This window comes from Acanthisitta chloris, unplaced genomic scaffold, assembly GCF_000695815.1.
Source record: "Acanthisitta chloris isolate BGI_N310 unplaced genomic scaffold, ASM69581v1 scaffold7888, whole genome shotgun sequence".
In the NCBI taxonomy this organism is placed as follows: domain Eukaryota; kingdom Metazoa; phylum Chordata; class Aves; order Passeriformes; family Acanthisittidae; genus Acanthisitta; species Acanthisitta chloris.
The window spans coordinates 54,320-70,180 of record NW_008686426.1 but is presented as its reverse complement, the minus strand read 5'-3'; the positions used below and the strand labels follow the sequence as shown (position 1 = coordinate 70,180).

The following is a 15,861-nucleotide window of genomic DNA, read 5'->3' as shown; positions in this document are numbered from 1 at the left end:
AGGCTCACACTACATATAGAATTAAGCTTGGTCTCTTACTGCCTTGGAAATGCCAACTGGGCTTAGAGTTGAGCTGGGTTTTCTCTCATTATCACCTGTAACATGAATTCTCCATCTCACTTGATCTCAAGTCAAATCTACAGTTATATCTGTGCTCCTTTTCTGTTCCAGAGAGGGTTGACAGGTTCTGACTGATGGGAGAAGAGAACCTGCCCTGGCTCCATGGCAGCAGAGCTGCTGGTCCTGGACCATCAGATGGAACTTCCCTGCACAAGAAATTCTTGGCAGGCTGCTGTGAAACAGGGATTGTCTGCAGAAAGGGGCTATGGCAGGTTGCAAGTCAATGTCTTGCACTGCACCCTGGAGCCTAACACATTGCACACAAGTCCTGCCTGCACCATCTGCTCAGGTGACCAACACCAAGCCCAGCCCTCAGCTACAGCCTCTTCCTGGCCACCATAACACAAGAGTAATCCAACCTAGTGTAATTTGGTCCCTAAGTCCCTTCTAAGCAATGGAGAGAGCTTACTCCACGTGTGCCAAAATACCCAGGGGGTGTGAAACCACCCAAGTGCCGCCACATTATTTCCCAGCCTGTGTAACTGGTGGCATGTCTTGGGCAATCACCAAGCAAAGACAGCACAGAAAGCAGCAGGGAAGAGTGCTGCTGGCTGAGTGCCACATAGCTCAAAATCCATAAGCTGATACATTTCCACAGTCCCCAAAAAAGATAAGAGTTACTCACAGTGCAAGTAGTACAGTGACCTACATAAACACAGTGCTTTTATAAACAGGAGTCAAGAATGGCAGGAACAAGCAGTGTCAGATTTTAATCATCTTTGACTGTAAGCAAACTATTACAACACTCCTGCACCTTTGCCCCATCCCCAACTCTACCTTACCTACAAGGAGCAGCTCAACTGTGTCTCAGGAAAAATCTCCTCTGCAAAACAAGCATCATATTACCACACTACATTTGTCCTTGGTGTCAAACAGAGCAGCAGGATTTTCAGAACAAGAAAGCCTCAGTTGCTTAAAAGGCTTAGAAATTCACACAATGTGTTATAAAGAGCCAAGTCATTTCTGATAAATAAGAAATAATCTCATCCCTGAGATTAAATGCAGCCCAAAACTGAAATGAGTTACCAAAAGAGGGAAAAATGAGATCTCCTTTGCTACACCAGGGGATGCCATGGCATGTGCTTCTGCTTGGCATCTGTTTGGAAGTACATTTTAGTGATATTAAAGGAGACAGGGGGACACCTGGAGAACAGGACCAGCCTTTCAGAGCCACCCAAGGCAAGCACAGCACCCAGGGAGAACTGAAGATGCTGGGATATCTCAGCTCCTAACCTCACACCCCAGCTACAAAGCTGATGCCAGGGTGAGTGCAGACCCTTCTGCTCTGGCCAGCCTGAAAAGAGGCAAAGCCCTTAGCTGAAATCCAGGCCCTGCAAACACCGGTTCCAAAGGAGGACTAGAGGGAACAGACATAAGCTGAGACAGATTAGATGTTAGGAAAACTTTGTTTACTGTTAAGGTGTTCAGGCACTAGAATAGATTGCCCAGGGAGGTGGTAGAGTCACCATCCCTGGAGGTGTTTGAGGTGTCTGGATCCGGCACTGGAGGATATGGTTTAGGGGTTAGAGCAGGTTGGCAGGTTAATGGCTGGACTCGATCTTAGAGGTCTTCTCCAACCTTGATGGTTCTGTGATTCTAAATGCTACCAAAATTTAAAAAAAAACAGAGCAGGAGGGGAGGAGTGCGTAATTGGAGCACTTGGGGTTTGTTGACTGGAGGAAAAGAACAGGTTGGTTTCAACACATAGACCTTGTGGTCTACGTGGTACAAGCAAGCCCTGCCACGGCAGCGAGCTTGGGGAACTACAGAGAACTACTCACAGTTGTCAAGAGCTTTCCTTCGTTCTTCTGCACGTGGACAATGGCATCCCGCACCAAGGAGAACAGGTTCAGGAGGACGTGCTCCATGTCATAGATGCCATGCATGCCTTTGGTCAGCCCCTCCAGAGACACGATGTACTCTCGCCAGTGCTTATCGATCTCCATCATGCCTGCCAAGCATCCCTGCATCACCACACTGCAGTAGCTGGCACAGGACTTGGCCAGGAGCAGCCCCTGGCAGTGTGAGCAGTACCACATCTTCAGCAGCCCTCGCCCACAGTCCTTGCTGAACTTTAAGTGGTCAGTGGTGTTTATTACCTCAATCCCCAGGTTCAGGGCCTGCAGAAAGACTCGTGTGGCCTGCAGTGACTTGGACACCTGCGTCATCATCATCTTGGGGTAGTTACCAAAGACTTTGAGGTCTCTCCTGGCTGCCCTCAGGCATTCAGTCATTTCCACAGAGGGATCGGGGAAGCCGGGATTAATCAAGTGAGAGTAAACCAAAGGGAATAAACTGTCAAAAAATTCATTTATCATGTTATTAACACTGATGTCAGAGCCCAATATGTAGAGAGAGACATCAGTAAAAAGTTCTCCAACAAACTTCAGAGCTCTGGGCCCCATGCTCTGGTAGTGGGTCCTAAACATGCTGTTGGTGAAGTTTCTTGCGTGCCGAACTACGATTTCAAAGGCTTCTGCAAAACAGAATGAAAAGCAAAAGTTACTAAGAGATTATGAGCTCAGAAAAAGGGAGGATAACATTCCACCACATCCCTGCTGCCAGGGCTGGCCCCATCCTGCCTGCCTTGGGTCAAACACCTGCTGGCAGCTGTGCCTGCTGCAAAACTTACCAGCATCAGCAATTTGCAGGGGAAACACATAAATTCTTTAAATACAAGCTACATTTCAAAATGGCAAAAAAACCCCCTATGAACTAGTTAACATTTCAGCTTTTAAAGAAAATATTGATTCAAGAAAAGGTCTAGACTGCAATTTCTTTCTCTCCCCCTTTCATATTGATTTGAAATTAACAGGAGTTCTATCTCCAGACTTAATTTAAGGCAGAGATAAATGTTTGACAAACTGTACAGTGTTTAAAACCAGGAAACAGCAAATGCTGACATTCCATTATGAAAAGGAAAATATTTATAGGAGCTTAATCACAGAGGATATTCCACTCAACCTCCAGCACTAAGTGCCCTCAAAAAGCCATTGGAAAAGCCCCCACAGTGCTGTAGTGCTCCTGAATCCACAGGGCTCACTCAACATTTCATCTGCCCTGGATATGTGCTGCTCCTTGGTCCAAAGAGATGCTGAAAGCCAGTGATGCCACGTCCATCTGTAGGTGCCCAGCCAGGACCACTCTCACACACATCAGGTTGTGCCAAAAGGTGAGCAGGAGAGTCCCCAGCAGCACAGTCACTGCACAGTTATTCCTTTAATTACAGCTCTCCTAATCAGAAGACTTCCAAAATATCCATATTCCAATATGTAAAGGCAACAGACATACATACAGACATCAGTTTGCATGTTAAAGCATTAGAAGGGGAGGCCACCCATGCAAACTAAAGTCTTTATCTTTGGCTAACTCTCTCTAGCTGCCCACATCCCACCCTCCAGGGTACTTGGCATAAAATGCTAAAAATTATGAACAGTCTCTTGGTTCACAGGTCACTGACACCCCATGATGTAACCACTCTCAACTGTGTCACTCTGGAAACACACATCCAAGCTCAATTTGCATGAAAATTATTCATGTTCAATAATTAAAGGGAGTGTTTAATTTTTAAAGCCATAAATGTTATTCTCCCCATTTGTTAAGGATGGGATGCAGCTGAGCGTGGCCTGACACGTCTCCACGGGGGTTTGGTATCAACACTATCACAAGCAATGTCAGGCCTTGCTGCTCGCCCTGCATAATCCCTCATGCTACTCAAGAGCTTTTAAGACCATCACATCTCCAGGACTTCCAACTCTTTCTTCCCATGTGCACGCTATGCAGAGATGCCTGGTGGGACAGGGACTGGGTGCTGTTTGCTGCCCCCCACCCTAGCATCAGAAAGCTGTGGTGTAAGCAGTGATCAAAGCAGAAATTCATTGATATACTTCTGCAACCAGTGTCTCTATCCCATTGTTGCCTGCACAACTCCCAGGAGTGCTGCTCAAGCGTTTTGTCCACAGCTCCCGACACTCACACCAGGACTGTCCCAGCAAACCCAGCACAACCATTTTTGTTCCTAACAGCACAGATGGAGGGATGCAGCGGTGTAAGGACACAAAGCCCTCTCTCCATGCCTCCCTCACCATCACAGCCACCATCCTGCTCCTGACTCCCATACAGAAGATGGCAAATCTCTCCAGGCACAACAGCAAGTCTGACACAGAGTGGGCTGTGCAAGCAGAGCAAACTCTAGTTGCACTGTTATTAAAAGTTTTAAAACAAAAAAAAAAAAGTCTCTTTAAAGAAAGCACATGGATTACAAAACTTCTTTTTCCTTCCTTATCCTCAAGAGCCCCAGAATAGCTTTTGCCTCAAAGAGCACAAAGAATTTTTTGGACCAGTGTTTTTTTGACAGCACTGGAGACGGTGCCAGGATTTTCATGCTGTGCCTCACCATTCGCCTTTAACCTCTTCTCTGTTAGTTGCCTTAGAAAATGTCATCCCTCTTCCCTTTTCTCGCTCCTCTGTGCTTTGCCAGATATCATCAGAGCCAAAAGACTCTTCGCTGATTAGAAAAATATTCCAAGCTCCTATGCAAACCTCCTACGGCGAGAAACGCTTCAGAAAGGAACGGAGAACAGTGGTGTATCAGAAGAGCATGCACACACAGTCCCACTGCTTTAAAGGTCATGACATGCACATAATTTTTATCATAATAACTGGCTGAGAGTGCCTATTTTATGCGCCTTGGAGCTTTTGCATATATCCATTAGAAAGCGCAACAGGGACTATAAAAGCATATGGAGACTCCTGCTGCCCTATTAATAGATGCGAGAAACAATAAAACTTTGTAAAAAAGGAGTCTTACACATCCAAAATCTCTCCCACCCACCTCCTGTAGTAGTTGCTTATTCTGAAATACTCCTTGCAAAGGCCTGGCTGCAGGAACACTAAATCCCCAGCTGCAGTGACCCACAGCCAAGCTCCGAGCACTTCAAAGAGGACGAAACTTTGTGGGTCAGTCCTCTCTGCTCCCACAAGGACACCTCACAGGGAAACAGAGGGGATGCCACATCACAGCAGCAAAAACAGGCTTCTGATTCCCTAGGAAATCCCACAGCCTGGATTTGCTGTTGGTAAAATCTGCCCCGCTCATAATACAGCATTACTGAAACTCCCATTGCTGGAGGAAAATTCAGCCTTTTCTTTCTTTTCTTGTTCTTTATATTTCAAGGATATTTTCAAAAGCTGCCATTTAATGCAGATGGTTTGCAGGTCTGGCTGAAGTAGAGTGAATATCCTGACAAAGCACAGCATCAGACTCACACCCAGGCACTGCCACTTCAGCAGGCAAAGGTACCGCACGGCTGAGCTGGGCTCATGTTTTACAACCTCCATCACTGTAGCTGTGCACACACAGCAGAGTATAAAAATGTTCCTATAAATACATTAGCAGCAAAGGAAGGGCTCAGAAGAATCTCCATCCTTTATTGGATGCAGGGGAAAACACAACAGCAAAGGATGAGGAAAAGGCAGATGCACTTAACGCCTTCTTGGCCTCAGTCTTTAATATTCAAGACCAGTTGTGCTGCAGGTACTCAGTCCCCTGAGCTGGAAGACAAATACGGAGAGTAGAATGAAGCTCCCATAACCCAGGAGGAAATGGTCAGGGACCTGCTACACCACTTAGATACACACAAGTCCTTGGGGCCGGATGGGATCTACCCAAGGGTACTAAGGGAGCTGGCAGAAGAACTCACCAAGCCACTATCCATCATTTGCTAGCAGTCCTGGTTACCCAGGGAGGTCCCAGGGGACTGGAGGTTAGCAAATGTGGCAGTGGAGCAGATCATCTTCAGTGCCATCAGGTGGCACATATAAGACAACCAGGCACAGCCAACATGGATTCATGAACAGCAGATCCTAATTGACCAACTTCATTTCCTTCTATCATAAGGTGTCCCACTTGGTGGACGGGTTGGAAAGGCTGCGGATGTTGTCTACTAGGACTTTAGTAAAGCCTTTGACACTGTTTCCCACAGCATTTCTCTTGGAGAAACTGTCTGCTCATGGATTGGACAGGTGTCCAGGTGAAACCAAGGGACCATATGCAGGATGAGAGCCAGAGCAGCAGCAGCAGCCAAGCATCATACCTGGTGCACTGCTACTGTGCATCTGTTGACTGCCTCAGTCAAGGGCAGCTTATCAGGGCTCCCAAAGGATGTGTGAAACAGCTGAACTTTAGACCACAGGTATCAGGTACCAGTTGAAAAGCACAGGCTTATTTTTCAGGCAGGACTCTTGCTGAAGCACCTGGAGAGGAATTGCTGCCCAGTCCTAGTGGCCAGAAGGGAAGGACTAAGCTCCTTTCAAAGTGCAATAGCTCCCCCAGGGAGAGCTGCGTGGCCACTGCTAACTGCAATTAGAGAAAATAAATTGTAAAAGAGCATAACAGTGCCCTGAGAGGGGATTACTGGCAGGAGAAGGAAATCACTGCATTCTCAGCTCAGATAATAAGAGTCTCCTGCTTAGTAAAAATGCCAGTGTTCCTGAGAAAGTGTGTTCACTCCTAAGCTGCAGCGACTTCAAAGGGGTCGATGGCAGGCCCGGAGGAGCTCTGGATTAACCTACTGACTGCCCCAGGCTGCAGGAGGCTCCAGCCAAGTCTGCAACTTGATGGGTTTATTTAAGAGATTATGTGATGCAGTTGCCTGAATCGCAAGGAGCCAGCACAAGCGACCCCAGCGAGGCATTCCCACACGGCATCCCACCAGAGAGGCAAGACTTGAAATCTCACAGCAGCTGCAGAGCTGGGGCAGCTACAGAGACAGCTCCTCCAGGTCTGTGCTCAGCAAGGGCAGTTTCTCAAGCAGCTGAAGGGGTTTGGCAAGGTGCTGCTGCTAGGAACCCCTCTGGCCCCACTGCCAGCTCACCACAAACCAGCAGCATAAGAGCCATCGTTGCAGGTGTGTGGAGCCACCTCCCCACACCACTGCTGCCACTGGGAGGAGGTGTGAGCTGGCAGCAGCAGGGAGGAGAGGACAGAGGGATCCACCAAGGCAGTCAGGCACCAAAACATGCCATGGACTTCATGGTTGCCCCTCCAGTACTGTGTCACTTTGGTTTTGCTGCAAAGCTTCCCACATGGACAGCTGCTCTTCTCTGGGCATCACACAGCACATCCCATGGGTCCTCTTTGGCAAAGCCACAGCAAAGGTGAGGGAGCTGGAGGAAAACCTTTTGAATTGGCAGCTCATTGTCCATGGGGCACCTTGCAAGGGAACAAAGATGGGTGGAGCTGCAGGAGTGTGTGATCCATTCACCCCTCAGCACATGGACACCAACCCATTAAAACTGCACCTACAACCTTGATTTTCCTGTTACTTGACATCCAGGCACACAAATCCTGCAACCATAAAAGCTCCCTCTGAGCAGGGAAGCTCCCACCATGGCTGCTCCCACTTCCTATGGGTCCCTGAACTCCTGACTCTCACTTGCACCTTTGCAAAGGATTGTTTGCTTAAAAACTTGCTTCCCCACAGTTAAAGTCTTATCTCGACCACAAAGATACATTGTCACAGTCGAGGGACTATAGTATGTTTGTTATTCCACTAACAAGAGCCAGTAACAAGGCTCAGTTTAACTTTTTTGAGAGACAACTAGGCAAGTACATCCTAGACAAGGTCACAGTGTCACCATCAGGTTCCTATTCCCCATAAAAACTTCAGAGCCATCTCCTCCAAGACTCTGTGGCAGAGTGGTGAATCCTCATGCACTATCCCAAACTGTAAAACAAACAAGAAAATTATTTCCATGCAGCAGAAACCTCCCTTGAGATCCACATGGATCACTGGCATGCAGCTGAATTTCTCTCCTACAGATGATGCATTTTGTGATTCACTGCACCTTCCCCAGGATGCTGCTGCCTGGAAGCAGCCAGGGCTACAGGCTGCAATGTGACACACAGCGATTCCCTGTCCTGCACATGGGACCATTTTCAAATCTCACCAGTTCCACATCCCAAAACGCACTTTAAATGCCTTTTTTGTGTGAATGCGCCTCCTCTCCCTCAATGAATCTCATCTATGGATGCAACTGCTCCAGGGCAGCAAGTGACCCAGCTCCTGAAGCTCAGTGGATTTGCTGAAATCCCTTTCAGGCTTCAGTGGTTCTCCTCATGTCCCTGGGTTTGTCCTCCAGATCCTGTCCCTGGAGGGTCCCTGCTCACAGGGCCTGACAACAAACTCTGTGCAAGGCACAGCAATAACCACAGGGGTCAGAGAGACTCTGGGCTGGCCAGACTTCACCTGCCAAGCTGCCTTGACTCTTCCTGCTCTCTGGCACTTCCTTGCTGATGGAAAAACCTCTCCTTTCGCTCCTCAGGACACAAATCACAGTAGGAGAGAACTAGGCACTGGAATCCCTCAGCCCACAGGGATCATTTCCATTCTGAGGCAAAAACAGGGGTGTCCAGGCAGGATGGAGGAAAATTCATCAGTAATGAATCTGTTCCTAATGCAATCTTTGCATTCTCTTCAGGCCCAGGGTTCCCAAACCTTTAAAAGTCCCATATACCTAACAGACAAAAATGCTTAGCCCCCAAAAAACATCACTAATGTTCATGGGTTGTAATTCAAATTTTCATCAAGGAAATACTAAAAGTTTGTGGGGTTGTAAGCTCAACCAGATATTTTCCGACCTGGCAATTGCTGCAGTACTGCTAGGAAGCAGCAAAAGAAGCCAGAGGCATCCTCATGTGAGTGAGCTCTAAAGAAGAAAATACTTCTTTAATATCTCCAGTGAATCCAACAACTTCAGACCCATCGCAACAGCCTCTGTTCCCAAAACACACACAACAAAGCTCACCAAGAGAGGAACAACTGTTTGCAATAATGGCCTGGCTGCCACAGGCACTACTGGTGAGATGAACCCCAAGTCATTTTTCAAACAGCAGGTAATATTTACTTACCAACTTGGAAAAGGTTTGCAATATATTGAGCAGAAAAGAAACAAAACCTAAGAGAATTTCCCCTGGCAGCAATAAGAGCAGCCTCCAGATTTGTTCCGTTATGATTTACACTACACTGCAAGTTTTTAACAACATTATCTGGAGACAAAAGCTCTTCTAAGCAGCATAATTACTTTTGTCTGTGGCATTACAAAACCCATCAGATGGTGCCACTGCTGCTCTTAGAGGGTTTGTTTCCTCTGTGCACATTTGGGTTTAAAGCTTAGGAAATGCTTTTTTCCTCAACTATGACACAGCCTTTTAGATTACTTTTACAATATTGTCTCCATAAAAATTATGGTCTCAAGCTCCCAAGCTTATGAGATTAGCTTCAAAGCATTAATAATAAAAATTGAAACAATTCAGTTATTCTACCTTCTAAATTTTAAACCATCAAGGTTTGCACTTTCTCCCTTTGTTCCATCACCACCAGACTGAGAGAGCAAAGGTCTCAGTCCAGTCCTTAGATGAAAGGGGTCTCCTTCTTCCAGCTCCATGCCCACCCCTTTAACTCCTGCAGGAGCAAAGTTACAAGTTTCCAAGCCAGTGTTGCTCACCATCCAATGCCAAATCATTACACTCTTGTCAGAAAAGCATATTCTCCTAATTTTCTGTTTCTATCAAAATGCCAAGCTCCAAAGCCACTTATTTTTAATTGTTCAGCTTATGTCGTGCCCTGGCAGTTTGAAATACACTCCCTGAAGTTTCTAATAAAAATTCTGTATGATAGCGTCTCATTATACCCACACAAACAGCCCTGAAAACACACTCCTATTACCGTCTAGGTAACAGTCCCACTGTTAGGCAATTAGTCACACTGTGGTTCACCCATTTAATATTTATATCCTGCACACAAAAACTTTGTTAATGCAGACAGCAGAGCACACCAACACAAGCTGCTACAAGCCCAGAAGAAAGGAGACAAGAAACACTGGTGCCCACAGCTCCCCAGTTCCATCCAGCCCCTTGCCTGGACCAGACCCTGCCTGGAGAGAGCTCAGTGCAGCACTCAGTACCCTGTGCTGGCATCTGCATCTCATGACAGCAAAAGACAGGGTTAGGGATGATCAAACCACAGAAAAGCAATGTTTTTTCTGAGGGGCATCAGGATGCCTTGAGAGATCCCTGGAGACCCTTGGGAATACCCATTTCCACACAGGAAACCTACACTCTTAAGTGAAAATTAAAACAGAAAAAAAACCAACCCAACAAAAAAATCTCACAGCAAACACCTGACAAGAATGACTCTGCAGGAAAAGCTTTTCTAGGGCTTCATGCTCAAACACGTGGCTGTGGTGCTTTGGATTAAATATGGGTTGCACGTCCATTGTATAATTTGTTTTCCTGAGCATCAAGAAAGATAACGCTTTGTGCCATGACAGATGTGTGAATGCTTAACAGATTCCTGAAAATTTAATAAAGACAAAGTTAAAAATGCAAACAGTCAGGGCTGGCACGAGTGGTGGAAGAACATGAGTCTATATCAAAATCAAAGGGATAAAGATGAATAAAGGCCCAGAGAAGCAGGCTCAAACCAAAACCTGGGAGCATAAGTAGGAAAAGTAAAGACAGAGGCATGCAAGAGGCTTCTGCAGCAAAAAGGTAGCTCTGTTGTGCTGGTAACTTGTCAGATCAAAGAAAGGTAAACCTCTCTCCATGCATCCCATGCCCCCATCCTGTTGCTGAAGCCCACATAAGGGCTGGGGTTCAAATTCGAGCTCCTCTCCATCACTGGGCACCAGTTTGGGGATGCACAGTGCAGCAGGACCACTGGGAAGAGACAGCCAAGCCCAGATGTGGGAGTGCCCCAAGATGGAGAGAAGCCTTGGGCTGAGAAAACATCAGAGCCTGAATCCGTTTGAGTGAGGTGAACACTGCTCCTGCAGAAGGGATTTACTGCAAAGGAAACTGGTTTTATCCTTGTCCAGTACTCTCCAAGAGGCTGGGAGTTTGCAACAGAGGAAGCAAACTGCTGCTCCAGCAGACAGAGATTGCTGGGATCAGAAAGGTCCCACCAAACCCAGCCTCATGGGAAGGCAGCAGGAGAGCTGAGGTGGCAGAGCTCAGGATCAGCCAACAAGGAGGACACTTTCAGCCACAAGCAGAAATACATACACTCCAAATATTTCATATTTTCCTCTTTCCTTCTAAAGAGGAAAACTTAATTAAACCAATCCCACAGAACAGAAAGCAAATCACTGAAAACCACACCACCAGGCTTTTGTTACATTAGAATTACATCCATAACAAGCCCAGAACTAATGTCACATCACTGGGGAACTTTCACCTTCCCCATTTTTTTAAAGCATAAATATTTATATTCTTTGCTTCTAGTCTCTCTTACCTCTCCAGTGTGCTTCAGAGATGACAAGTCTCCATCTACAACTCTCATTTTGAGCCAGCTGCTCCACCAGGGAGCACAGCCCAGAGCAGCAGGAACAGCTTCAAAAACCCTGGGAAAAGGGCATCCCTGCCCTGGGTAACTGAGCAGACAAAGATATCACAGACCCAGACATTTTACCATTGCAAAGGCACATCTGGGATTGTTTTGTTTTTAAACACAAAAAAAAGAGAGGAGACACAAGAAAACCAGCCCTTGGTCACCCACCCGGTCATATTTTACTAATTGGAGGCTCCAACATCCACCTAAATGGGGTTATAAAGACAGCAGAAAAGCTCTGTGACTCTTTAAAGATGAACGGCAAGTCACGTATCAAGCAGAGGGCAAGTGATTCCATGCACTCCCTCCCAAATTTACAAGCCAAGCATTTCTACAGACCAAGACACCAGTTTGTGCAGTTCCTCCCTTTATTTTAAACTAAAAGTTATAAGTAATTTCTGAAAAAAATGCAAGCCTAGCAAATTCCTTTATTCATCAGAATAAATGAAGATAAAGCAAGCCACTAGGTCAAGTTGAGCTTGTATTCAAAAAGTCTTTGGAAGTGCATTGGTCTCAGTAACTTTAGAGCAAGGCAGATCTGAGACGTGTTTTCCAGGCTTCCTTTCATTCCAGCAGGCTTTTATCAGCCTGTTAAGTCTCCAACAATGGAGAGCAGACTATTTATTTAAGAAGCAAATTCCTTCCTTAATAATCTCTCCTGGCCAAATTCTCTTTAAAGTTATCTCAACTGTCTGAGGAAAAGCAAATGGCAGAAGATCAGTTCTTGATCCCTATAGTAACACAAAGGACTTGCACTTATTTAAGGGCACCTGTTGACCATGGTTAAGTCACTCCAGCGCCTTTATTTCTGTTATCAGCTTCCTACCTGTGCTAGCAGAACTTGGAAAAGGCATTTGCTCAGTAACGTGCAGCAACCAACACTGGTGTAACTCTTCCCCTAAGGAGTGACTGTTTCCAAGACACAGAACAATGGCCAGGCTCTCAAAATCAATTTAGTGATTTTCAAGCTGGTTTTGTCTCAAGACACCTCACAGAAAGACAGAAGTTTCCAAGCTGGAAATAAGACTGTGGATCACCTCAGAAGAACAAGTGCAACAAGCTCCTCTGATGCTCCCTGGCAGCATCTGACTCGCTGAGCACATGCAGAATATTTTAGCAGCATGTTGCTTGACAAGAGCAGGGTACCCAAATACCCTCCTGTCTGAGACACCAAGGTGGGACACAGGACACCATACCCACAGCAGCATCACTGAAACAGGACTCAGAGCATCCTGGGCACACAAATCCCAGGCACCATCTCCATCCTTAAAAGAAAAAAGAAGGACGTACCTATGGTCCCAGTTTCCAGCCTTAGCACTTTTCAAAAACCAGACTCACTTCTTCCTTTTCTTCCTCTGTGGTATCTTGAGCAAAGTCCCCAAAACACCAGTGGTTTTACTGGGTGGATGTTGGGCATTGCTTTGGTTGTTTGTTTGTGGGAGAGGGTGGTTTGGTGGGTTTTTTGGTTTTTTTTTTTTTTTTTTTTTTGTGGGTCTTCTTTGTTTGTTGGGGGAAAGTTGTTTGGTTGGCTTTTTCAGTGTTGTTTGTGTTAATTTGTTGAGGGGGTTAGTGTGTTGAGGGTTTTATTTGGTTGTTGTTGATGGGGGGGTTGGATTCTGTTTGTTTGGTTCGTTTTGACTTTGTTTTTCAAGTTGATGCATGAGCAGGTCCCTGCCTAGGGAAGAAGCAGCAGGTGAGACATCAGGTCCTGGTGGCACCAGTTGAGCCCATGGTTGGGTCATACCCAGCATTCCACGTGGCTCCTACATCCTGCTTGGCCTGGCTCAAAGCCCTGGTTTGATTAACACCTGTTTTAAAAGGAAGATGTTTTATCGTCTCCTTACTCCCCCTGTGAGAGCAAGGCAGGCATTGTAACGGGAGCACAAGATGATAATTTGGCTCTCAAGAGCAAGGCTCACAACCACGGCTGCCAGGAATCGATCCAAGGCTCCACTACCTGCTCCAGAGAGGCTTTCCTTCAGGAACATGAATAATCCTCTGCAAAGAAATGGCACTATCCATCTCTCAAAAGCTCCTCGCAGGCTTAAATCCCTTGCTGAACACGAGGGCCACGTGTTCAGTTGCGTTCCCAGTAAATTAAAATTCAGCTTGTTCTTTTTCTGAAGAGAAACACGGTGAGTATCGATCGATAAATTTACCAAAAGTTTTATGGCAGCTGGTTCCCTCAGTAATAGAGCAACCACTGCTCAGACATGGTTTAACACATAATCTCCAGATCAATAGAACTTTTGATTTATAAATAATGATAACAAAAGGAGCAAGGACAAATATGCTTGGAAAAAAAAATAAACTGTTTTTCCAAAGGATACTTGCAGAATGGTCCTCTCAAAATAAAGACCAAGTATCTCAAAGGCTGCACATGGAAACGGACACAGAATATATTATCTACCAAGCTGAAGATTCATCTTCATCATTACACTGTTCTGACTCATCTATTCTGCAACTCTTGGCACATGTGTCCCTCTTGGTGCCATTTGCTAAGCATCAGCTGGCTCATAACTCCAAAATCCTTTTTTTCCCCCCAAGGAAAAGTTACCACTCAGACACCTCCTGTCTGAACACTTCCACACAGTATGTGTCCTTACTGCAAACATTATGTTTATTATGGAGACTTCCCTAGGTGTGAAAAACACAGGTCAGAGAGGATTATAAATCCTATCACCTGACAATTTTTTCAATTACTGTGCATGTTAAAATGATGCCACCACAAATAGGTTGCAAGAGATATGCTGAAAAATCCATTAACTTAGTGTAAATCTATTGAAGTTGGGAATTCATGCCTTGCGGAATTTTACCATTAGTCCTGAGAATTAGTTTATTGCTGGACAGGGAGGGCAGAGCCCATGAGGGTCATTTCAAAGATGTACTGCACCATGTCCTGTTCCTATCCAGGTATTTAATGTGTTAGTGAGCCCCTGAGGAAGTACTTGCACACCTCCCTCAACAGAAACACTCTGCTGAATAAGAAAAGGCATCACCTTCTTCTAAACCTTAGCATTGCTTCAACTTCCATCCATATTCTCCTCTTCCAGTGGAGGCACTGACATATTTGAGAGGTTATAACAATTTAGGTACGATTATTCAGTTGCTCTGGGAATCAACACCTGATTTTTTATATCCATGAAGAAAAAACAGGGGGGAAAAGAGCTCAGGTTCAAATACAAGGAATTCTGATCCAAAGACAACTGCCTTCCCCTACCCCAAGCTCACCACTGCTCCTGTCAGAAAGAAAAGTTACCCTTGGAAAGCCATTCTTCATTGACTTCTTGTCAAGAATCAAAAATTCATTTCCTGTGAGGTCTGTGCTTAACTGACTGGCTCAGACATGTCAGAAACGGATCCTTCTTGGTAACACAGTAGTGGGAGCTTTAACAGCCTCTAGAGAGGGAAAGCAGAGCCAGCCCATTTTCCACTCACTGAATTGATCATTTGCTGCTTGTTCTCTGCAGGCACTGGCAAAGGGGAGATCCCAGATCACCAGCATCCACCATGGCTCAGCCAGTGCACAGCCTCCCACACGAACAACATGACAGGGATGGAGGGAAGAGGAAAGGAATTAAACGCTGGCAACCCAGAGTTACGCCCACATCCCCATCATGTCTCTGGAAGTCCACACAACCTTGCTATTTTCAACTGACCTACAGGGTAGCAGAAAGTCCAAAAATGGCCTCAAGTTGTGCCAGGGGAGGGTTAGATTAGACATTAAGAAAAATTTCTTCGCCAAAAGGGTTGTCAGGCATTGGAACAGGCTGCCCAGAGAAGTGGTGGAATCAGAGTCTCTGAAGTGTTCAAAAGGTGCATGGAGGTGACACTTGGAGACATGGTTTAGTGGTGAACACAGCAGTGCTGGGTTAACAGTTGGACTCCATGGTCACAGAGGTCTTTTCCAGCCTTAATGATTCTATGATATGTGTTCAAACCTCCCTCACCCAAGTCACAGCTAAGCTTGAGTGGCATGCAGTGCCATGGCATGGACAAGAGCTTTGGAAAGAGAGATAGGGAGACCTGTATGCCTGTGTCTGGCACTAGGAAAAAATTTGGTTCTCAACATGGACAAGATGGGTGAGCATCCTCTTTGCAGACAACATCCCATATTTACATCAAAATACATTTTGAAGTAAATAGCATTCTTGTACATGTGTCCTTGCTTTTCTCCAAAGCTTTTCACACAAGACCCAAGGACCTTCCTGAAGGTCCCCTAGAACAGCCTCACCCTGAGCCAGGAGAAAAAGGATAAAGCACCAGGGTAGCTCTGCCCCAGCTGATGGGCAGTCTATATCCCTCCACCTAGGGGTGCCCTGAGCCCATGGGGTGAAACTCACACTCTCTA

At 45.9% G+C, this 15,861-nt stretch overlaps 1 protein-coding gene across 1 annotated transcript in view; it reads right to left on the bottom strand.

The window, feature by feature from the left end:
• Nucleotides 1-1,901: 1,901 nt before the first annotated feature.
• The window catches only part of LOC103807387 (glypican-3-like), a gene marked incomplete at its 3' end in the record, with an annotated part of 68,251 nt that continues 54,291 nt past the window's right edge, over nucleotides 1,902-15,861 (bottom strand). The window contains exon 3 of the mRNA XM_009080113.1: nucleotides 1,902-2,596. Coding sequence (XP_009078361.1) covers nucleotides 1,902-2,596 — 695 coding nt within the window. The remainder of the gene's footprint in view (nucleotides 2,597-15,861) is intronic.